Raw genomic sequence first — 24,625 nt, 5'->3', positions numbered from 1 at the left:
TGTAATATATAGGATTGTTGCATAAAAGACCATGACTTGTGAATTTGGCAGCTATTTCTGTCATTGAAGCAAAAAGGAGAAAAGGAAATGTCTTTCTGTGTGGTGCACCTCATGAGAAAAATAGCATAAAATTTAGCTTTTATTAACTTATATTAAAAGACAAAGAGGCGAAATATAGACAAAACAGTGAAACATAAAACACGGACAGTGTATTAAAAAGGATAAGCGAATTTATCCTCACTCAGTGTGGCCCAATTCCCCTGTGGTCCCCTTTAAGAGTTTGCAAACTGTGTTTCTTTTTTAATTAGAACCGTGCTGACAGGCAGTGAGTACTAGTATTGTGGGAGTACAACATGCTTTACTATATGTGCCCTGTCAGATTGGAGTTGTGTTCAGAAATCTGTAAATGCCTATCACCTTAAGCACTATGGCTTGGAAACTGTGTAACCAGTATAACAATTAATCCCAGATAGTGTGGTATTAATTAGGGAGTTACAGAGGCCCCTCCAAAAAGCACACCAGTGTCTGAGCAATCACCATACAATTGGGACTGCAGATCTCCCCAGCCTGCGGTAGCCAATGAGGACTGCCACTCCTCTGACACCTTGTGTTAGCCGGGGTATAGAGATGATACACTGGTGGTTAACCCTTCAAGAGCTAAGGCATGCGGTGGCGTGTCAATTACAGCGCCGTCCGAGTTATTGCCCGCTCTAGAAGGTAAGGAGGGAGCTCATACACAGCGAGCAAGGCAGACGGCAAATAAATACAAGGTAGCGGCAAAAGTAAACAGAGACTATGGTGAGCGGCGGCGTGCCAAATACAACGCCTTCCGACTTAACACCAGCTCTGTAAAACAGCAAGCTGCAGCGCAGACGTCTCACGCTGCAGCCTGAGACAATTAGTGAGCCCAGTGGAGACTGGCGTTCACTCGGTCTAAAAATAAAACTGGACACAAAATGCAGTATAAGTGGGGAGGGGAAGAGGGAATAACACACTGAGGGTTAGGTCAGTGTACACTTCGCAAACAGAGCTTCATCAGGACCAGCGTCTCGTGTGTGCGCAACTCATCCTGTCGGGGGGATGGAGCATGGCGATTTTATCGCATGGAGCCACTCCAATGAGAGCTGCTCCATCTGTACTTTGGCCTCTCAGGGCCAGATGCACTAAGCTTCAAAAAGTGGAAAGTGATAAACAACCAGCCAATCAGCTTATAACTGACATTTTTAAAACTCAGCCTGTAACCAGGGCCGAAACTAGGTGTTCATTTGGTCGCCGCCCCCCCCCCCCCCCCCCCCAAAAAAAAAATCACTGCCTTGGGGTCAGGCAGCGGGGGTCCGGGGACTGGAGAAGGTTAACTCCGGCTCCTAGCGCTGCCGGGCGGTGGGCGGGAGGCAGATTTTGAAAAGACTTGCCGGACGCTGATTGGCTAGTCTTTTCAAAATCATCAGCGCTTCCCGCCGCCAGGCAAATAGCGAGCGGCTGTGTATGTGAAAGCCGCCAGGCAAATAGTGAGCGGCTGTGTATGTGAAAGCCGCCAGGCAAATAGTGAGCGGCTGTGTATGTAAAAGCTGCCGCTACACCAGTCCCTGGACCCCCGCTGCCAACATACCTGTGTGTAGCGTCCAGGGGTCCAGGGACTGGTGTAGCGGTAGCCTTCACTCACTCCTTCTCCACGGCTATCTGCCTGGCGGCGGGAAGCGCTGATGACTTTGAAAAGACTTGCCGGACGCTGATTGGCTGAATTCAGCCAATCAGCATCCGGCAAGTCTTTTCAAAACCTGCTTCCCGCCCACCGTCCGGCAGAGCTAGGAGCCAGAGTTAACCTTCTCTAGGACCTGGCGTTAACCCACCAGTCCCCGGGACCCCGCTAGGACCTGGCATTAACCCACCAGTCCCCGGACCCCCGCTGCTCATCCCAGGGACCACGCTGCTGGGACACCACACTAGCGCCCCCACCCTCCAGCGCCCGGTGCGCATGACCCCCTAGCCCCCCCCCCCCTAGTTACGGCCCTGCTGTAACATCCAAGTTAGGAGCTGATTGGTTGGTTATCATTCTCCATATTATCACTTTTTGAAGCTTAGTTCATCTAGCCGTCACCATCACCGTTCATCTAGCCGTTACTGCTAACATTCTGCCTTCTTGTGGCCTTCCTCCACATTCGTACTACAAGGGAGAGTGACTGCATTTGCTTGCTCCATGCACATAAGGCTTGATTTATTCCCCAGGGTTTTGCCAGGTTGACCAGGGTCGGGCCTTAATGTAAAAGGCCTCCCTAAATATATCCTGGATCCAAAGACCTGGTAATCTAGCCCAGGAAATGCTGCGGGTTAAACACGGGTAAAATGGACATTGTAAATAAGTAACCACCTGGGACCCGTTTACAGCAATGGGGGAGGCCCATACCTCCCAAACGCAGCTTGTGGTGGTTAGTCCGGAGGTTTGGGAAGAGGAGCAAGCAGCCCCTGCTGCTGTCTGCCCTGATATGCCGAAAGCAGTGGTGCCAGGGGGGGGGTGGATGCTGTGCACATGAGTTCACCGCACAGACAGAGGCTGGGGGCAGCCCAGCAGTAGCTTTCCACATTGCTTGGCTTGCCCCCAGCATGATGTAAGCACCATGAACTGTTAATTGCCTGGTTTTTGCTTTACTTACAAACATGAATTGGACCCATAGCTCTTTGCTACACCACTGCACATGGAGGGCGAACAGCAGCAGCAGCTGTAAATATATCTCATCATGTTCTACTGAAATACCAAACAATAGATAAAGACATTTTTCATTTATTAACAGTTATTTGTATAGTGCCTATATATAGGGTGTGGATGCTATCTTTTTCTCCTACTGTAGGGCAGGGTATGGATCATTAGGTCACCACAATGTTGGTCGACATTCATTAGGTTGACATGCATTTAGGTCGACATGCAGGAAGGTCGACATGAGTCTAGGTCGACATACTGTAGGTTAGGTTGACAGGGTCATTAGGTTGACATGGGTTAGGTCGACAGTCAAAAGGTTGACATGGGGTTTTGCATATTTTTTTTGTCCCGAATGTCGACACATTCGGGACAATGTCAACACATTCAGGACAAATGAGCTGCACTGGGCACGGTGCCTCGCTGCGCTCGGCACACTATTTTGTTCTCCCACCACGCCCTAGTGGATGGTAGGGGATAAAATACCGCCTGTCGGCACATGTTGGCTCAAAACCCCATGTCGACCTTTTGACTGTCGACCTAACCCATGTTGACCTAATAACCCTGTCGACCTAATGACCCTGTCAACCTAACCCATGTCGACCTAGACTCATGTCGACCTTCCTGCATGTCAACCTAGACTCATGTCAACCTTCCTGAATGACAACCTAGACTCATGTTGACCTAAATGCATGTCGACCTAATGGTGTTGACCTAATGACTGTCGACCAGCATGCTGGTGACCCAATGACCGCATCCCATAGGGCAGGTACAATTATACACTAATGATGATAATGATGACATTCTTGTAGGAGACCAGGCACATATGCTGCCAATGCAGAACCTTAAGCATCTTGGGATAGCTATATGGGATGCATACAGTATATGTGAAATCGGCCCCAGGGACAGCATACAACTAACTCACTAGCGTTCTTTTGTCAGGAGCCAATTAACCTATCATTAGGTCTTTGGCATGTGGGAAGAAACCGGAGCATTCAGAGGATGTCTATGCAGAGACAATATCATATAAAACTAGCTTGTGATATCATGTTATATATTAAGCAGGTCCATATGCAAATTTCCATAATACACAGTATTCTGAAATACAGAGACTGAGATAGTGACACCTTTGCTTTCTGATGGCGCATTGTTTACTAACTTTATTTAACCCTTGGAGTGCCAACTTTGCTGGGAGAGATGTGCAAAATATACGCTAAAAATTCCAAGGTCAAAGTCGAGGAATATGAATCACTTTAGTTATTGCCAGCAAATGATCTGAAGTCAATTCATTTAAGTTTTAAGTTTTGTTAAACACTGCGCCAAAAAAACCGTGAGCGACGCTGGTATTTGTAGCATGTATTTTGCACGTCTCTCACGGCAATGCTGACACTCAAAGGGATAATGCACAAAATGATCAATAATATTATAGAAAATGAAATGAGAAATATTTTATAAAATTATCTTCCAGCTACAGTACTGTATGGGATGCATTTAGCAAGTTTTAGCTATTTAAAACTCAATGCATTATTTTTTTTGTACAATACAAATCTAATCGCACCATTGGTCATATATCACAAAATCATGCCATTTGTAGTAATTGCCATATGTCTGCTGTCATGCTGGGAAAAGAGGATGGTTTGCAATATGTAGGACAGATTATGTTACAAAAATAACTAATAATAAAAATGAATCACAACAGCACAAGCAGAACCCTATGACTGATGTATGAATATGTGTGAAATAGATATATTACACAAATTCTATTTACAGGTCAGAAAGGAATACAGGAAACATTTTCGCTCTTCTGCATCAAAGACACTGGCCAACTTCATCTACCGCAGAATTGTGAGTTGTTCTGTCTATGGGGAACAGATTATATTGGTTACTAAAGAGATTAAACAGTGTAGAAGAAACATCTAATTTTATTACATCAGTTAGGCAACATTGTAGTAGTAAATGCAAATGTGATATGCATGTAACTTGCAGACAATACATGTATATACTATACTGTAAGTGATATATAGTTGATATTTTTTACCTCTTTTGACTACCCAGCTTCAACTATATTTTTTGGGACTCAAGAAAAGTCTTCCATCTCTGTCCCCCACAAACAAGACCTGGGCACCTGCTAAATATAAGTTTCTTACAACTACAAATCAAGAATTAATGAGGATATTCCAGCACTGGAAGGTAGGATACTAAAACATCTTAATAATGTAATCCTTTTGATTCCTTTGAATTCTATGGCCAAAGGAAAAATAAAATCCTGAAAAAATCCCGTCGACCATGGTCCCACCTATCAGCCGCCGGTGTCTAACTAGCGTTACTGCCGCTCTAGTGGTTGTTGACTATCTCTGACTAAGCCGAGTCTACTAAGTGTGGTCAACCATACCATACCGACCCGCTATACAGAGGATCAGCCACAACTTTTTTCGAATACGTTCTGTTCCGTGTCTCAGACTCAGTCACACACAATATACAAATGTCAGATATCAAATTAACCAGCAGATTTCCACTTGTATGTCACATTGTGTTGCAAACAAGATGCTTAACTTTAGCAGACTTACACGGGACCTATCGGCTCACTACCGATGGGCATCTCTCGCTACATGGCGTACTGAATCTATGTATGAGGAGGACACATATCTACAGTTTATACCATAACTAAAGCTATAACAGCATACAACACTACTATATCAGCGGTAGGCAACAGTTTTCTCTTTGGGTGCCAGATATTTAACATCAAACTGCCAAGAATGTACCACCACCATTACCGTACATCATATACTAACATTTTACAAAATCATCACTGGGTACTAAAATGTTACTGGCTTCACTATCCTTCTTCTATGAAGTTAGTCTTCTCAGTTTAAGTTATTTGTAGTATGAAGACATGCTTCAAATATTGCATTATTATTTGTGTGGGAGCCTGACTAACTATGGCAGGGTTCATTGACTAGACTAGGTCCAGTTTTTGGTGAGTATACAGGCCAATGGCTTGAGGCCATGCTTCATGTTGAGTCTACAGTATAGTATACTGACCAAAAGGGTTGAGTCTACAGTATTAGAGCAAGAGGTGGCATATGAGTGGGGGAGCAGCACAGTGCACCTAGTAGGAGAGGGACTGACCCCACCAGTGATATTCAAAACATCCTTGAGACACCTTGTGGCGCTATTATTGATAGTGGTTCCATAAATAGATAAAACATAGAGAAATGTCACTTTGGGGGATTTTCTACACGTGTTGGTGAATACAATGAGGAGTTGATCGAATATGGTTGCTATTTTGTGTGGTCATTTTCTGAGATTTTCCTAGATTCCCAGTGAGCTTAATAAAATAATAATGTGCATATTAAATTAAAAAAATAAATAAAAATGAAAAGATGGTTTGGAACAATGATCTGGGAGTAGACTTCTGGAGGACAGTATAATTGTACAGCATGTGATGAACATATATTTGTTGTTCTTCTTTCTTGGTTAGTGCAAGAAATACAGACAAGGCCTAACTCCTCAACGCAAGGCTGCCCTTCAGGATAAACTAAGCGCCAGTGAGCTCTTTAGTGGCAAAAAGAAATCTTACCCAGCAAGGTCAGTAAACAAAATGTACATACACAATGTTGCAGGTAGGTAATAATGGATTGAGTGATTAGAATTAAAAAATATATAATATTTTTTTCAAAGCTGAGATCTAAACCGTGCACTAACAGAATGGTTGATACCCAAATTAATAGTTTTTTTTTTTAAGAGAGACCCTTTAAACCATTTTCTATTTTTTTTGACCATTTCACAGAACATTCACTCTGTTTATTCTGATATTTTATTTCTTTACTATTTAAATACAGACAAAACCCTCCTAGAGCACAAATGAGTTAATTCACATACAGGAGGCAAATGGCCATTGTGACATTGTATAATCCTCTGCAAACAAAAATCCGACAGTGCTACAGGTGTCGTACGGCTTCTAGCCATTCAGTACTTACTCACAGCCATGAGTGAACATGGCCATACACGGTACGATGGGTGCGATGACATATGCGCTCCCGTGCACATATCATCGCACAGCTCAAAAAGTGTGTGCTGCACATACTTTTTGTACTAGATCTCATCCCATTGCATTGCAAAACCTATGCGATGCGATGTGATCTAGTACAAATTGTATAAAATAATTGTATCATGTATGGGGACCTTAAATCACAGCTGACTGGATTGTGTCCTTAGTGTACTTAGCTTATTTGGTGTGCATGAATGCTTCCCTTAAAGGTCTGCAATATGGGGTACTAAAAAAAAAATGTTTTTCATTCTTTTTAGTGTTCCAAAACCATTCCAGGGAGATTATGCGGGTATACAGAGAAACCCTAAATTTCAGAAGGCGGCTTCAGGTGTACCTGGTAAGGTAGAGGTAGCTGCCAGTATCCAAAGAATCAGCAAAACTGATGGCAAGGTATGTTCTCCATAATTACTCTGCTCAACATATGCTTTATTATAACATCAAAATCATTTGTTTGGATTATGGAAACTTACTTTATGTGCATGTGTTTTTTTATTTTTTTATTTCAGGGAACAGCCATGATATTTTTACTAACAAAATCTCACTTTGCTCTTATGGATTCAAAAGCGCAAGTTAAGGTGCTTGTAAAAATGGATGAAATTGCCAACGTGTCTGTTAGCAAGTTCAGCGATGGGCTCTTCTTCATTCAGCTGACTCCGGTAATATGTGTTCCATGCACTAAAGTGCTTAGGTCACCTACACACAGTAGACCTATCTAAACAAATGCACAGGGATATAAACCTGCGTTTTGCACAAATGCACCTCACTGGTCCACACAGCGCATATTAAAGTTTCCTAGCAACTTGTGACATGCCTGAAGTAATCACTGAGGTATTACTTGATGCCAACATGAAGGCAGCCATTTTGTAGGTGGAACCAATATACAAATGCTGCCTATCAATTCTGTGATGTCATATCTTCTCTGTGAATTGATAGAGTGCATTCTCATATTGGATGCACTAACCACCGTCGGTGCATTTTGCCACACATCGCTGGTCTTCACATTCTTAATAATTGCATATGCACTAACAAGTGTGATTGTTAATGCTAAGGAGAGCTCTTCTGATAAGAAGATGCGGCTCTGTCGCTGGACTTCTGGGTCTGCGACCTCGGAGTCCCTCCGTGCATGCGCAGAGTGACTGTGCCGGCCTTAGGGCATGCTGGGAGGGATCTGTGACGGATCTCCCAGATAGTGCTGCGAAGTGAAGCCCATAGACTTTTAGAGGGTAATGCCAGCTTTACTCCACAATGTTCTCTTTAATGCATCCTGCTCATTGAGTCAGCAACCAAAATGACTTCTTATACTGGTAAGTAGGTGACCTTTAAGTTCACCACATCCTTAGATAGTGCCCTTGTGAAGACTAAAGAAGTTCCACCATTCTCTCTGTTCCAGACATCTACATCTGGCGGAAAGGGGGGAAATGACATCCTTCTTACCAGTGACCATGTAATAGAAATCCTGACCAAACTTAACCAATCCGCACTGGAAACAACACAAAAGAAGCTGAACCTACAGATTACTGATGAGTATGTTTCTGTATCATTACTATCTATAATGTATAACATGACACGCCGATTGCCTCCAGTGGTAGGTTTAGTGTTTTAGCTCCAGATGCAAATAAGACAAGCAGCACCATGACCCATACACTACCCGCATATATATTGACTATAGCAGTGGTTCCCAACCCTGGTCCTCAAGTACCCCCAACAGTGCATGTTTTGCAGGTCTCCACATGGAATCACAAGTGCTATAATTAGCTCCACCTGTGGATTTTTTCAAATGTGCCCGAATAATGAGTGCACCTGCCAGGTGACCTGGAAAACATGCACTGCTGGGGGTACTTGAGGACCAGGGTTGGGAACCACTGGGCTATAGGATGGAGTAGGTTGTGCTGTGTGCACCCCCAAACAGCTTAGAGTTTGCATGTATATAGCAATGTTTGTTTCTGCTTACCTGGGCTATAAATCAGAATATGTGTGCGCTATATAAGAAACCGTTAACATACCTCCCAACATGACCCTCTCCAGGAGGGACACAATGCTCTGTTTCTGGACTTCCCTCTGATTGAATAACTGCCATCACCTGTGTTGAAGAACCTTTCTTATCAATTACCCTGTCCGGCACAGGTGATGGCAATCACACATTCAGAGGAAAATCCAGAAACAGAGCATTGTGTCCCTCCTGGAGAGGGTAATGTTGGGAGGTATGCGTTAATAAATAAATAAAATGAATAATAAACATATTAGCATCACATTAATACTGTACACAGTAAAAAGCAGCAAATGAACTGAAGTAGGATTAAAACATTCCTGTTACTCCTATCACATTCACCTCTGTTTCTGAGTAAGACCAGTTACAGGTGGTTATACTGTCACACTTTTCCCACTATTGTTTATAATATATATATTTATTAATGCTGTACATTGTGTAATTATTTCTGCATCCTTTCTGCCGATCCAGGTTTACAGTGAGGTTCAAGAAGGATCCTGTGGTCGTTAAATTAATTGAGTCAGCAGGGCAAAATGGAAAAGGCCCCGTGTACAAGAAAAAAGGAAGCCAGAGACTGGAAGTGTACATATAAGGATCAGGTGTACAGGAACTCGCGTGTGCAGAATTTGCCATCAGGTGCAAGCAGAAAACAGTGACGTTCTCTGTTATATAGCTGAAAAGCTTTCCACTGGGTGACTTAATGCTCAGGAGGCATATACATATCTAGATACTGTCTGGAGGTAACGGCTGCTTTCTGATTCAAAGAGGTTTAATGACTGGATTATTTTATTTCTTGATTTAATATCTGTATTACTTTATTTCTTGATTTAATTTAAATAAAAAAACAGCAGAATATGCTGACGTTATATAAGTAAATGTTAATAAATTAATATATTTCCTACCATACATTATAACATTGGTAAGCCATTTGGGATCCAGATGATAGATCGACACAGTATGGTTGTGGTTGACAAGTTCGACATAGACCAAAAAAGGTAACATGCGTTTTGGGGAATTCTTTTTACTTTTACGTACATCACCACCCATGTGGACTCCAAATGGGAACGGTAAAGTGTAACAAATGCAGCGATAGAGGCGTGAGGCACCTTAACCGAAGCAAGATGAGCAAAGCGAGCCAAGAGAGGAGATGCGGTACACTACTTTGGGATCCTGTTATCAAATATATAAATTGACACAAAAAAAACCCACGAAAACCATTGTCGACTTATTGTTGTGTCGACTATTTCACATTGATCCTTTGCACGTATTGACCATTTTTGTATGTCGACCTTGTGCCTGTTGACCTTTTGGGATCAACCTGACCCCTGCCCAAGTCATTCACCTTGATGTACAGTGAATGGAAATTATGGCTAACTACTTTACCGAAATATGCTGTACCTCACGCTATTATTTCTCACCATACTGTATTCTCTGGCCCTGAAATAATTCCACCCCTTATATATGTATATATTGATTGTATTTTTTATAAGGTTTCTCATTGCACAACCCATAAATCACAAGATGAAAATGTTTGACACTTGAGAAATACTAGACCTTCACAATATAGTGAAATTGTACTTTTAGAACATTTAACATTTAATTCAATTCTAAATGAAGTGAAATATAGTTTCCAGCTACAGTACACGTATATACTGCATTACATACATGTATAAATGGCTTCACGTGTTGCGTTTCTCTTTGGTGGGCTTTGGGAGTTTTAGCCTGGAACAAATCTTAGATTTTGTTTAATGATTGTGAAAGTCTATGCCTGAGTATTGCACCCAAGGGAAGAATTTCATTATTCCTCATGTTTTTTGACTTCCCTGTACACCTTTGTGTAAATCTACTGATTTCACAAGAATATGTACTGTTCTGTATCTGAGAAATCTGCTGCATGAGAAAAAAGATTCTGAAGGGAACAATAAGTTTCTGGTAACCGAACTTCCTGATGTACAAATTGCAACTCACTGTACAGATTTGTCACTATAGTGAACTGTTTTTTTGAAAGGTCTCTTTCAGATTCAGATACTAATAAACATTAAGAGTGGCTCATTATTACAGTTGGGTTGTGCTTGTGTCATTTATTTCAGTAGGCTTTATAGTCTTATTTTTATATTGCTGTGCACAACAGGTTACAGCAATAACTGTTTGTTGATGAAAGAAGGGTACAGGGACCTATTTACCAGTGCCATAACTAGGGGTGTGGTGTGGGAGCAGTGTCACCGAAAAAATGCAGAGCCCCCTGAACAGAACCACTGCTCACCCACACAGCAGATGTCCCTATTTCCAACCATCCCTATATCCAACCATCCCTATATGAAGTCGATGTTGATTTATGACTGTCTGGGCGCTTGGCAACATCGACGGTCATAAATCAACATCGCCGGTCTTAAATCAAGTATTGTATTTATATGTTTTTAAGGAGACATTATGGCTGATTGTTTAGGGCAGGGGTCTTCAACCTTTAAGACAGCGTGGGCCACCTAAAAAAATCCAGTGAAGCCTGAGGGCCACTATACTCTACTGCGGTATTTCGGACAGCCTCATAGAATCACAGCTCCCCTATAACGTCAGCACATTCCTTCATAGATAGTTGGCACAGCCGCCCATACTCAGCACACCCCCCCCCCCCCCCCCCACACACACACACACATACCCAAATAGTTATCAGCAGCCAATTTGGGTTCCAGTGCAAACAGTAAAATTTGTGCCCCCCCCCCATATATATAATTTGATATTTAATAAATTGCAAGCGCCGTAGGCGCGCTCCCAAAAAAGGGGTGTGGCCTAATTATAACGAGTGTGAACTAGCAGGAAAACAATTACCTGATACCTCTTTTGCAACCTGCATGACCAGACATTGGTTACCGCAGGAATGGTCGTTGTCCTCACACGCTTAAGTTGACTGAAGGCTGCACAGTGACACACACAATGCCCCAGCAGTGCCCCTCACACACACAATGCCCCAGCAGTGCCCCTCACACACAATGCCCCCAGTAATGCCCCACACACAATGCCCCCAGTAATGCCTGCAGCATTGCCAGGTCCCCTGCTCCCGCCAGCTGTACCTCCTCATCCTGCAGCTTTGTCGGGTCACCTGCTTCCACCATCCATGCCTCCTCCTGCAGTTTCGCCGGGTCCCCTCCGCCAGCTGTGCCTCCTACTCCTGCAGTTCCAGCACCGGGTCCCCTGCTCCTGCCAGCTGCGTCTCCTCCTCCCGCAGCTTCGCCGGGTCCCAACTCCCCAGCTCGTGACCAGACGTGCCTCCTCCTCCCTCAGCCGCGCTGGATCCACTCCTCTGCCCTGCCTGCAGCCAATGGAAATCGGGTAGGCGGCACCCGGGGGGACTCCATTACGCTGCCTCCCTCGGCAGCGTTTTCTTTTACTTTAAAAAAAAAAATCCTGAGCATGACGGGCTGGCGGGCCATGGGTTGAAGACCCCTGGTTTAGGGAGTGTACATGCCAACATGCCCAGGCCTCACCCCCACAGTACTACAGGTTGAGTATCCCTTATCTGAATATCCATTATCCAAATCCACTTCTGGGGAAATAACATGTAACTGACACTAAATCTTGCACAGGACATGATTGTTTGGCATTCACATTCAGTGTCTGAGATTGTACACAAACGTTGTTTCATGTTTTAAAACCTTGTTTCATGCACAAATAAAATATATGTGTGTGTATTTCATGTGTTTGATGTGTTTATATATGCAAGATACCTCATTCAAATATAAAAATATTGAAAAATACGGAATAATCTATTATCCAAAATTCTTCTGGTCCCGACCATTTTGGATAAGGGATACTTAACCTGTAGTCATACCCACATACAGTACCCTTGCAATATACTGGTCTCACCCACATGGCACATTGCCTCACTTCTCACAATACACCCGTGACCATTTTCAGTCTTGTGGCCCTTGATCTGCAATCAGCAAGTCAATTCTGTATTTGTAGTTCACCGAATGTCACTTTTTGAATATTTTTGTGTACTTTTTGCAGTTTTCATAGTTCAGTGATCTGTGTAGTGTGTGTTTTTCTGTATTCACCACACCATATACACAGTTTTTAAAAGACTGTATTACGGGCACCTATTTTACATAGCTGGGTACACACTATGCAATATTAGCAAATAAGATGAAGGATAACGATATCATCAACAATATTATCATGCTTATCGTTTCGTATGTAACCAGTTACAGCTGCTGTAATCAGCTTCTGTGTGCTTGTTCTGCTCAGCTGGAGTAATCAAGTCATACTTGCCGGCTTCTCAGCTGGGCTTTGCAGGAGAGAGTAGCTTGTTATAGGAAACGGGGCATGGGAGCTCTCATTCGTAATTTGGATAGCTCCACACATGACCCTGGCCCATTTACGGCATGTAAATTGGGCGGGGCCATGGGCGGAGCTATCCGAAGTACATTTCAAATTTGAAAACCTTCCTTCTTCCCTCCCTCCCTCCCTCCACGCTGCTGCAGCTTTATAAAACGAACTGTTCCTCTCCTCCTGAACCCTCATTAAAATGTTATAAGGCAGTGGGGAGGGGAACGATTTTTATGAAGCTGCGCTGCTGCTGCAGCGGCAGCAGCAGCGTAGGGGTCTGTAGTGAGGGGGGAGAGAGACAGCCTGGGAGGGGAAGACAGCCTGAGCCCTATTAGCCCTATTAAAGAAAAGAGCGGGGAGCAGAGAGAGAAAAGCAGGAGGGAAGCATCGAAGCAGCCAGCCGCTAGCTTACCATGTCGTCTGCGGCGCTGCCCTCTGCTGCTCCCACGGCTGTCCCATGCTGTGCTGTGCTGCCGCTGCCAGGGCTATGACGGTGACCACGTCCGGTCCTACAGAACCCCGGCCGGCATGTAATAGGACAGCCGCGAGGTCACCGTCAGCCCCTGCACTTTGTGACTTGCGCATGCACAGTCACTGTTTTTTTTGACAGGCAGGCTAAAGCCGGGAGGATCCAATATATTCCCAGGAGACCGGGAGAAAGGATCAAAAAGCGAGATACTCCCGCTAAATGCGGAAGGATTGGCAACCCTGAATCAAGTCTGTGTGTGCTCTAGCTCTGTGCCTCAGCTGTGGTAGACCAGCTCATTACCTGAGCTCAGGCTGCTCTCTTGTGATTGGTCTTGTCTGTATCTCTTCTCCTTTATCTTGGATTCAGCCCAGCCATGCCCTTCCGGTCAAAGCCTCTGAGCCTAGCCTCTGACCCAGAGTGGTTTCCTGGTCATTGTTCCTTTCCTGAAGCCTTGTCTATGCTCTGAAGTCTTGCCCTTTTGTGTCATCATTCCCAGGGCCGGTGCAAGGCACCGGAGCGCCCCAGGCGAGTCGGGGTGGGGGCGCCCCGGTGCCGGGGGGAGGAAGGGGGGGGGGTGGTACCTGTGTAAAAAAATTGCTGCCCCGGCGTCCCTGCAGTGCTGGGGCGGTCAGGGGTGTCCGTGCCGTAGGGGTACCTGCGGCGCCGTCATGTGTATAAAGCTGGCTGCGGCTGGCGGGGTCCCTGTAGTGAATAGCAAATAACTAGCGCTTCCGGCGCCGACGCGCGCATAGCGCTAGTTATTTGCTATTCACTACAGGGACCCCGCCGGCCGCAGCCAGCTTTATACACATGACGGCGCCGCAGGTACCCCTACGGCATGGACACCCCTGACCGCCCCAGCACTCCAGGTGCCGGCGCCCTAGGCAAATGCCTAGAGCTGCCTAGTGGTGGCGCCGGCCCTGATCATTCCTGCGTCCTGCCTTAGTGTGTTGTCCTGCCAGTCTTGCCCTGTTAAAGCCTATGTTGTGTCTTCATTCCTGCATCTTGCCTCAGTGTGTTGTCCTGTACCTGCGCCCTGTCGGATTCTACCTTGTACCTGTTATCCTGTGTTGCGTGTCCACCAAGGGGATGGGCAGCAGCAGGAATCACTGTGATAACATCAGCGGGGGAGGAGTCAATCTGCCTGTGCTCCATGCTGCACAGAGGAGCAAGAAGCTGAAGAAAAATAAAAAGGTGGATCCTCAGCGGCATCAAGCAAGATGAAGGGACATATATGTAACATGAAATTAAGTACAGAGTATATGTGTTAATAAGTTATGTGTCACATCTACCTACTTCCCGTTCACATCACATTCACTATCTGCCCATTCGCCCGACCACGTCACATTCAACTACTGCCCATCCGCATCACATCCACCAACTGCCCGTCAACGTCACATTCACCTACTGGCATCTGCCTCACATTCACCGACTGCCTGGCCGCATCACATCCACTTACTGCCCAGGGCCGGATTATAATGGGGGCACAGGGGGTCAGTACCCCTGGGCCCCCTCTATCTAGGGGCCCCCTGTGGTTGGCATGTATTTTAAAAATTGGAGTGGGTTAGTGCTGCAGCTTCACCTATCTGCCAATGTTACAGTGATTAATGGTGCTGAGCATCAGGAGTCAAGGCACACTGACTGCGCAAGTGAGATGAGATGAGATTCACTTTATTGTCATTACCCCACAATAGGGCAACGAAATTAAGTTTTAACATCTTCCTTAAATCAATGTATAGCAGCGACAAACTTAATCACAGTACATAAAACATTAATACAATCAGCACTTACACTATCTAGAATTTAAAGCTATAACTGCTGTAGGAAAAAAGCTATTCCTTAATCTGCTTGTCCTATTTTTAAAACATCTAAACGCCTACCAGAAGGCAGAAGTGTGAATAGACCCTGCGCTGGGTGAGTCAAATCCTTTACAATATTATTTGCACGGCGCTTACAGCGTTTCCGCTGAATAGCTTCCACCGTTGGAAGTGTGGTCCCTACAATTCACTGGACCGTTTTAACAACCCTCTGTAACACAGTTGGTCAGAATGCTCTCTATGGCACATCGATAAAAATTCACCAGAATACTTGCAAGTGTGCAATGCATTACTGGGAGTTGACGAAGTCCCATAACACTTTGCACAAGAGGTCAGAGGATGAGAGGCTTGTGCTGAGCTCTGCTTGGTGGAGCTCATCATATGCTTCTCAGGCCCATGTAGGACAGCATCAGTGGCGGCCTTGTCATGGGAGGGTTTTTAATCAGAGGCAGCGCTGAGGAGATATATATATATATATTTATATTAATCCCCCCCCCCCCCTGCAGTTGACCATTGACCAAGTTTATACTGCTTTTATGCTGTGCTTTGACAGTGTAATATTCTCCCGTGCAGTTTGCGGCCAGTAATGACAAGTAGGAGGGGGCCCCCCTTTCTAATGTGCCCCGGGCCCCCCGAAGGCTTACTGCCCATCCGTCCGACCATTCTACATCCACCTACTGGCTGTCCGCTTCACATCCACCTACTACCTAACCTTGTCACATACACCTACTGGCTGTCCGCTTCACATCCACCTACTACCTAACCTTGTCACATACACCTACTGCCTGTCCGCCCCATGTTCACATACTTCCCACCAGCGTGACCTCCACCTACTGCCCATCTGTCTGATCGTGTCATGCATATCTACTGCCTGTCCACATCACATCCACCTACTGCCTGTGTGATCGACTGCATCATATCCATCTTCTGCTTGCCTACGTCACAACCACCTACGGCTCGTCTGCCCAAGCACAACACAGCCCCTACTGCCATCCACCCATCCGCATCACATCCACCTACTGCCCATCCACGCCACGTCAACCTACTGCCCGTCCACCTATTGCCCACCTGCACCGCATTCATCTACTGACCATACACCCGACTGCAATCACAGCAAACTATTGCCAGTCCGTTCACCGGACCGCGTCACATCCACCTACTGTCTGTGTCACATCCACCTACTGCACATCCGCCTGTCCGCATCACATCCACCTACTGCCTGTCCGCGTCACATACACCTACTGCCCATCCACGTCACATCCACATACTGCCCATCTGCGTCACATCCACATTATTCCATCTGTCAGACTGCGTCACATCCACCTTCTGCCCCACAGCATCACATCCACCTACTGGCCATCTGACCGACTGAGTCACAGCCACCTACTGTCCATCCACGTCACATCCACCTAATGCCCATCTGTACCACATCCACCTACTGCTCATCTGCATCATCCACCTACTGCCCATCCACCCATCTGCCCGACCATGTCGCATCCACCTACTGTGCGTCCACATTACATCCATCCACCCATCTGCCCGACTGTCATACAACCATCCGCTCGACCATGTCCCATCCACCTAATGCCCATCTATGTCACATCCACCTACTACTCATCTGCATCATCCACCTACTGCCTGTCCACATTACATCCATCCACCCATCTGCCCGACTGTCATACATCATCTACCTCTCTGTGTCACTTTTGCCTATACGTCTTCCCAACTGTGTCAGATCCACTTACCTGTCTTGTCGACTGTTACATTCACCTACCCTTCAACCTGACTATGTCACATACATCTACCCATCTGGCATTTGTATTACATTCACCTGTTTGACTATGTTCCAATTACCTGCCTGATGGTAAGTAAGTAAGTAAGTATAATTTATATAGCGCACTTTCTCCAACAGGACTCAAGGCGCTTTGCAGACATTAAAAATCAATGCACATAATACAGAGTATATTGGTAGTACAGTAACAGACAAAAGAAACCCTTAAGTATAATGCAGGATTGGTGTAGCATTTTAGATAATAACTTCCATGGGTTGTGTACTCCACCCTGACAAGGTACCAGGTGCAGCAGCCATTTTAGGCGCTCTGCGTAGGATTACCCTGGGTGGAATAGATCACCCCTAAAATAAATTAGCCAAAATGGATGATTTCAATGTATACTCAGGTCCATGTATTTTTCATCCCATCCACAAGTGCACCACATGAGGCAGCCATGGTGGGCGCACTACGAAGGTTACACTGTAGGAGGTGAGCCATACAAGGACCCAATGCATATACTGGAAAGCAAATACTTGTGCATTAGTATGATAAACCCTGCACAAAAACATCCATGTGACCACTTCCTGCCCGCAGAGATACCATCTTAGGCAACCAGCTTGGTGCCCTGCATAGGTCAGAGCCAGCAGGGTGTGCAATCTGAGGAGGTACACATTACAGGAATAGCACATGGTGGGGTACATGTATTCTGGGGGGGGGGGGGGGAGTAAATGAAAGGGAAATATTGAGAAATCATTCTCATAAAATCATCAATGAGAGCAGTACAGGTGGTTATGAGAAAGTGGGGGCACATTCATGTATGGGGAAGTATAGCTACATTGGCTGGCCCTGGTGCTTCCCCCCACAGCTCCATGCTCATGGTGTCACGTCCACCTACCTGACTGCCCCAGAGACATGCCACTCTATCCCAGTGGCCACAAAGACCAACCCTGGCCTGATCCAACCCTCTCTCTCCTGTTGCCTACATGCGTGTGTCAAGCCGTGTACACACAGTGCGATTTGGCCAGGAGATTTTGACTACATAGTCAAAAACACCTAGTAAGTCAGAATCATCCCGTGTGTACACTGCGGGCAATAGCGATGTCCGGCCCTGCGGTGTCGGTATCATTCAGATGGTCACACCCCTCCCGTTGATGACCACACCTACCAGTAGCTGATTACACACTAGTGATGGCCATTGTTGTGATTGCCATGGATAACAATACCCCAAACTGTCATCAATGGTAGCATAATATGTGATGGATGACCATTGACGGTCTTAACTATCAATGGTCATCCATTTTCTTTTATCAGGGCTTCACAGGTGTCAGGGGCAGGGCTGCGCTCATTGTCCAGGCACATTTGGGAAAAACCAACCCTATTTGTTTATGTTGTGCCATCGATGGAGGGAAACCATCTGGTTCTCCCCCATCAACAGCAAAACTATTCTATATCAGCCATAAACTATGAATCATAGATGGTTGATCCCTACCACACATCCCTTCACTGGGTCCCTGCAGCTACATTTCCCTGTTGGGCCCCTAATGCCCCAGTCTGTAGGTTTACCCCCTTGAGTGGTATGCGCTGCTGCAGCGGGCTGTCCCGGAAAATTTCCGGGCATACCACTAATATACAATAGGTGCGTACCACTGGCGCAGCACCTCTAGAGGTCACCCCCCGTCACAAACTTCCAGTCCCCCCCCCCCCCTCACCTTTGCTCCGGTGATCGGTACGCCAGAGCTCCCCTGACCCGCCAGCCAGCCGTCACTCATTTTACAGTGACGTCGGCAGCAGGCTCGGGTATGGTCGGCGCGGCTCGGGGGGACTCGGGAGCGCTCAGGCACCCGAGTCCTCCCGAGCCAACACGAACATCCCCAGCGGGGACAGCGGCGGCAGGGAAGCTCCAGCGTACTAACGCCGGAGCAGAGGTGAGGGAGGGGGGGCTTCCAAATTCCTGTGGTAGGTTTTGCTGGGGCAGCCCTGGTAGGTTTGTCCTGCCCCAGCAAAACCCACCACTCAAGGGGTTAATTTATATAGCGCACTTTCTCCAACAGGACTCAAGGCACTTGTACATACAATGCATGCAGCTATCATACATATAAATCATAGGTACTCTTTACCTAGAAGGGCGCCCACGATTTTGATCGTGGGCATCGTTTGTAAAAAAAAATTGCGTCGGTCGCATCGCATGCGACCAAAAAATTGCATGCGATGCGACCGACGCGATGCCCGCAATTTCCCATAGGGAACAATGTTAAATGTCCCAATTGACCCGATTTTCCTGTTCAATGTCTCAATTGACCCGATTTTTCCATAGGAAACAATGTTAAATGGCCTACAGAGGCCAAATAGGCACCCTGAAGTGTGAAATGGCCCCCACAATTGTTTACGCCACCCCACCATGAACGTGAACCCGAAGCGTGGCGAGCGCAGCGAGCCCGCGAGGGGCGGCGGTACGCGTCCTACGACCTTTTCATACCCCCACTATCCACATCGGCGTGGAGTTGAGAATAGAAAGTGCAGCGAGCCCCGCAAGGGGACGCGGACAGCTGTGAAGCACGCGAGGGGACGCGGATACCTGTGAAGGTATCCGCGTCCCCTCGCCACGCTTCGGGCTCGGTGGCTCGCTGCGCTCGCCACACTTTCTATTCTCAACTCCACGCCGACGTGGATAGTGGGGGTATGAAAAGGTCGTAGGACGCATACTGCTGCACTCGCCACGCTTCGGGTTGACGTTGATCGTGGGGTGGCGTTAACAATTGTGGGGGCCATTTCACACTTCAGGGTGCCTATTTGGCCTCTGTGGGCCATTTAACATTGTTTCCTATGGAAAAATCGGGTCAATTGAGACATTGAACAGGAAAATCGGGTCAATTGGGACATTTAACATTGTTCCCTATAGGAAATCGCGGGCATCGCGTCGGTCGCATCGCATGCGATTTTTTAGTGCATGCAATGCCCGCGATGGGCACCCTTCTAGGTAAAGAGTACCAAATCATATCATACATATAAATACTGTATCCTACATTAAATATAATTATATAAGCATAAGCTATAAGTAAGTATTTTGTAAACAGCACGTATTTTCATTCATACTACAGCACTGTCGGCCATAGTAACCAACAACAGTGGTTGCTATGGAGACGTGTACGGCGTCCTGTACAGTCCCCAGTCTCGCCAGCGAGTGATGACCATGACCATGCCGGGCGATATCAGGGGAAGCCCGGGCGATGAGGCCGGGGCCTCCTCCATACAGAGGCTGAGCTCGCTGCCCTGGGACGCGGAAACGGAGAACCGGCTGCTGAGGTCTCGGCTGGACGAGCAGTCGCAGCTCATCTGCCTGCTGAAGCGAAGGGCGGACGACTCGCTGCTGCAGTGCCAGGGCCTGGAAGGGGAGAACCGGGAGCTGCAGAGACGGAGCACGGAGGCGGAGAGCGCGCTGGCCGCGGAGAGGACGCGGGGGGACCGGCTGGAGGACAGATTCGGGACGCTGGCCGCCAACCACCAGGACATGATCCGCTTCAAGGATGAATACAAGCGGCAGAACGAGGCGCTGCGGGCGGAGTGCCAGAGCCTGCGGGAGGGCAAGTACCCCGAGCTGCTGGGTAGGGACCGGGACATCCAGGAGCTGCGTGCCCAGCTTCAGGCTGCGGTCACCGAGCTGGGTCCCCTGCAGGAGAGAGTGGAGGTGCTGCTGGGGCTGGAGGAGAGCAAGAGCCGGGAGCTGCAGCTCTTACAGCAGAGACTGGAGGCAAGAGTCCATACTACCGTAGTAATACGTCTATCATTGCTACTACTTGCCCTATTCATATTACTACTAGTTAGTGGCGGAACGTGCAAGTGGTTGGCCCATGTGCAAAAATATAATTTTGGAGGTATAAGGTAACTAGGTCAACATGTATTAGTTGACCACTGAATATCGACAGGCCTTAGGTCGACACACTCAAAAGGTCAACATGGCATTAGGTTGACAGGGTCATTAGGTCGACACAAGCATTAGGTTGACATGGATTTTTAAAAAAAAACATGTGCTGACAGGTGGTATTTCATGCCCTACCATCCCCTCGGCCGTGGAGGGAGACGGGGCGCAGGTGCGGCGGGAGCGGAAGGGGGGGGGGGGGCGGGGGCGGACTGAAGGTCAGTCCCATTCCCCAAAATTACTAGTGGCGGCCCTGCTACTACTACTGCCACCACTGCTTATATTACTGCTGCTACCAGTGCTACCACTGCTTATATTTGCCCAATACTTTTCTTTCTTCAAGAGAATTTGTTCAAATAAAACAATGGACATTTCTTATCTCAGTAGTCATTTCTGGATCACAACAATTGTATTCGGTGATGATGAAACTAAAATATCCAACACGTTTGGTCTCACAGAGAATTCATCAGGGGTACAATCTTATGTATGAGCCAATAGGAATCTTTTAAAAGTATACTACTATTCACTTCAGTAAATCCAAGAAAACCCACCATGAGAGTGATCAGTGATTTGTGTCCTCTAGGAGAGCTGTGTGCATGAGTATTTCTGTGTGTTGAATAAGGTTTTATACCTAGGGATGCTTTTTGCTATTGCTACACTATACCCTAGGTCAACATTAACAAAAGGTCAACACAAGGTTACGGTGCACATGGTCGACATGAATAAGGCTGACTGAGTTTTTCACCTTTTTTTTGGTTGTATAAGTATATAGACACGGACACCATATAAGTGTCCCCTCACATGGATCGCTGCGCTCGCCATGCTTTGGGAATGGTGCCACACTGCGCTTGACACCCTATTATATTCTCACTCTGTGCCCACTTGGATAGTAAAGTATGATAATCCAACTTAAAAAAGTGAAAAAACCCATGTCCACATTATTCATGTCGACCATGCCATATTACCCTTAATCTTGTGTGGGCCATCTGTCAATGTGGACCTAGGGTATGTCGACCATTGTTAGGTGTCAACCTAGTTACTGTCGACCATTAGTGGTCAACCTAGTGATTGCCGACCCAGGGACCGCATACCGCATCCACACTGTCATATTCCCTCAGAGGAATCTTTGAAAAATGTGAAAGGCTCCTCCATTGTGCTGGGCATGTAACTCATGGCCCATACACACTGGGAGACTTTGAGCTGAAAGTCGCTCAAAACAACAGGTTTGAGCGGCTTTCAGCTCAAAGCCGCCCAGTGTGTATGGCCCCGCGATGACCGCTGCTGCGCACTCCCGCAACATCACCGGGAAAGCCGTTCATCTGCTGGTTATACCAGCAGATGAGAGGCTTTCAGGACAGCTTTGCATAGCGCTCCACTATGCAACGCCGTCCTCCTCCCCTCCGTCGGTGCCAGGCAGGGGGAAAGCCGATCAGTGTGTATGCACGGAGCGGCTTTCCTTGCAGCGATGAACTCTATCATCGCTGTCCATACACGCTAGGCATAGTCGCCCAGTGTGTATGGACCTTCACAGAGATAGCAGCTATTGCTAACACTGTCCCTGATAGTTCACTTTAGTACATAGCGGGGACTTCTTCCTATGTCTGCCCTAAATCTAACTCTCTGCATACTGTATAATACATTTGCCTCACCTGCAGTGCAACATTGTTTTGTCCATTTGCTAAAAAGCAGCTTTGCTATCAAGTCAGAACTATTCCCTATGCCCCTATTTATAGTGAAGCAATGGGTTCAGTTAAACATTGGACACAGGTAAATGCCATGATCAACAGCCAGGGCAAAAATTCTTCCCAAATTGACCACAATTCTACCGTCCTGACACTGCTGACAATTAATTAATGATAGCAATGGTACAATGTTTTTAAATCTGTTGCTAAAATGATTATATGTGACTTGTAGGATTCAGAGGTAACCTGTGACCAAGTAAAGAAGGAGTTGTGCCATTTGGAGGAAGTACGGAGGACTGAGCAAAATGATGCTAAAAAGAAAGTGGATGAGTTAAATAAAGAGAAGCAAGATCTTCTGCATCTGTGCATGGAGAGAGGACAACTCTTACAAGAACGTCAGAGAGAAGCAGCTGAGCTTACTAATCGCCTGCAGAGTGCTCAAAATACAATCAAAGACACCGAGGAGAGGTATCAGAGAGACATCACAGCCGTCAATGCTGATGCCAGGGTAGTAGAACTAAATACAAGACTGGGAAATACCGAGAAGGAATTGGGGCACCTGAGGAGAGAGTTTGAGGCCTACAAAAAACACAGTGGAGAACTGTTAGCCAAGGAGAGGGATCTGAATGCCAAACTCCGGCATTTGATTGGCTAGGATGTAAATGTAATTGCACAGCCATTATAACTGGCTGTATATGAAACACCAGTGTAATTGAATAGTTTCTATTTTGCAGTTTAAATAATTTCAGATGCATACATTTGTTTTTGTAGTAATATTTTTATATGCTTTACATATATTGAATATTTTCTATAATTTTAGAGAAATACCAATTTTTGTTAAGTCTTTGTAACTAAAATATTAAATTGTCTTTCATGTAAACGTAATTCTGTTGCAATCAAGTTTTGTCAAGAATTGTGTTCTCGTTTTTCTCAGCATCCATGTTTTAATATCCATGTTTTTCAGCTGATTGCTAAACACATTGGGGAAAATTTACTAAGATGGGAGTCCAATTTCACATGTAGTAGATTCTGAATATAAATGTGAAATAGAACCATTATAGTAATTTTCCCCACAATAAAGTGTCTCCAGCAAAAAAAGATAAGGAAAAACCCCTAAGACTTTTCTCTTGCCGCTGCGTCCAGGGAGGTTGGCTACAGAACCATGCATTTTACGGTTAGAGGAACGTCAAGCTGATTGGAGGTGGTCTAATAGCCTTTACCTTTAACATCCTTGTGTAGAGCTTTCTTTATGATTTCCTCAGAGATCCCTCTACTTTGCTGTTTTCTGATCCATGCTCAGTGTGGTGCACATGAGGATACCAAACAGACACTACTTTTCTCTATTTAAATAGACTGAGTGACTGATTACAAGATTGAAAACATTATATCCTAATTCAAGTAAGCAATTATTAATATAATCCAATTGTTTGTCATCTTTTCTAAGGGATACTAACAAATCTGTCCGTGCCATTGTAGAATATATTTGGAGAATGAGCAATAATTTATCTCTTTCAAAGTCTCTGAGGCAGGCAGGTATGAAACAATAGCTTTTAATGTAATCATGTTATTGGAGGAACGAAGCATTGTTTAAGGGAGTTGTAACTTGTAAGGGTACTACCAAATTTGTTCCCATCTTTACATCATTGGAAAACAATAACCATATAGCAGGGATTCTTAACAAATATATTTATAGTCACAGCCAAAATGATGTACTAACCATAACTTGAGTACATACGGATGACACTGTCATCCCAAAGTAGGGAATCCTGACAAGGGGTCAGGTAAGTTTATTTACCCTCCCTGCCCCCCTAACCATCCCTTCTAGCAGCTACAGCATTTTGCACCATTCTCACTTGCTGCCATATTTTATAGTACCCAACGCCTCACCTCTCCAACTCCTGATCCCTTTGGAGCCA

At 45.9% G+C, this 24,625-nt stretch overlaps 2 protein-coding genes across 2 annotated transcripts in view; both read left to right on the top strand.

Moving 5' to 3' along the window:
• MYO1A (myosin IA) overlaps positions 1–10,774 on the top strand; it is a 71,833-nt gene extending 61,059 nt beyond the window's left edge. The window contains exons 23-29 of the mRNA XM_083169339.1: positions 4,463–4,537; positions 4,748–4,882; positions 6,174–6,280; positions 7,001–7,133; positions 7,250–7,399; positions 8,134–8,267; positions 9,202–10,774. Of these exons, the coding sequence (XP_083025465.1) occupies positions 4,463–4,537; positions 4,748–4,882; positions 6,174–6,280; positions 7,001–7,133; positions 7,250–7,399; positions 8,134–8,267; positions 9,202–9,322 (855 nt within the window). The 3' untranslated portion in view covers positions 9,323–10,774. The remainder of the gene's footprint in view (positions 1–4,462; positions 4,538–4,747; positions 4,883–6,173; positions 6,281–7,000; positions 7,134–7,249; positions 7,400–8,133; positions 8,268–9,201) is intronic.
• Positions 10,775–20,242: 9,468 nt separating this feature from the next.
• On the top strand, positions 20,243–23,687 carry CCDC89 (coiled-coil domain containing 89). The gene is made up of 2 exons (XM_083171228.1): positions 20,243–20,859; positions 22,942–23,687. The coding sequence occupies exons 1-2, from the start codon at positions 20,296–20,298 to the stop codon at positions 23,362–23,364; spliced, it is 987 nt and encodes a 328-aa protein (XP_083027354.1). The 5' UTR covers positions 20,243–20,295; the 3' UTR covers positions 23,365–23,687.
• The last annotated feature ends 938 nt before the right edge of the window (positions 23,688–24,625 follow it).

Source organism: Crinia signifera, chromosome 2 (assembly GCF_055691185.1).
Source record: "Crinia signifera chromosome 2, ASM5569118v1, whole genome shotgun sequence".
In the NCBI taxonomy this organism is placed as follows: Eukaryota; Metazoa; Chordata; class Amphibia; order Anura; family Myobatrachidae; genus Crinia; species Crinia signifera.
The sequence above is the reverse complement of the archived record's forward strand: the minus strand, read 5'-3'. Positions and strand labels throughout refer to the sequence as shown.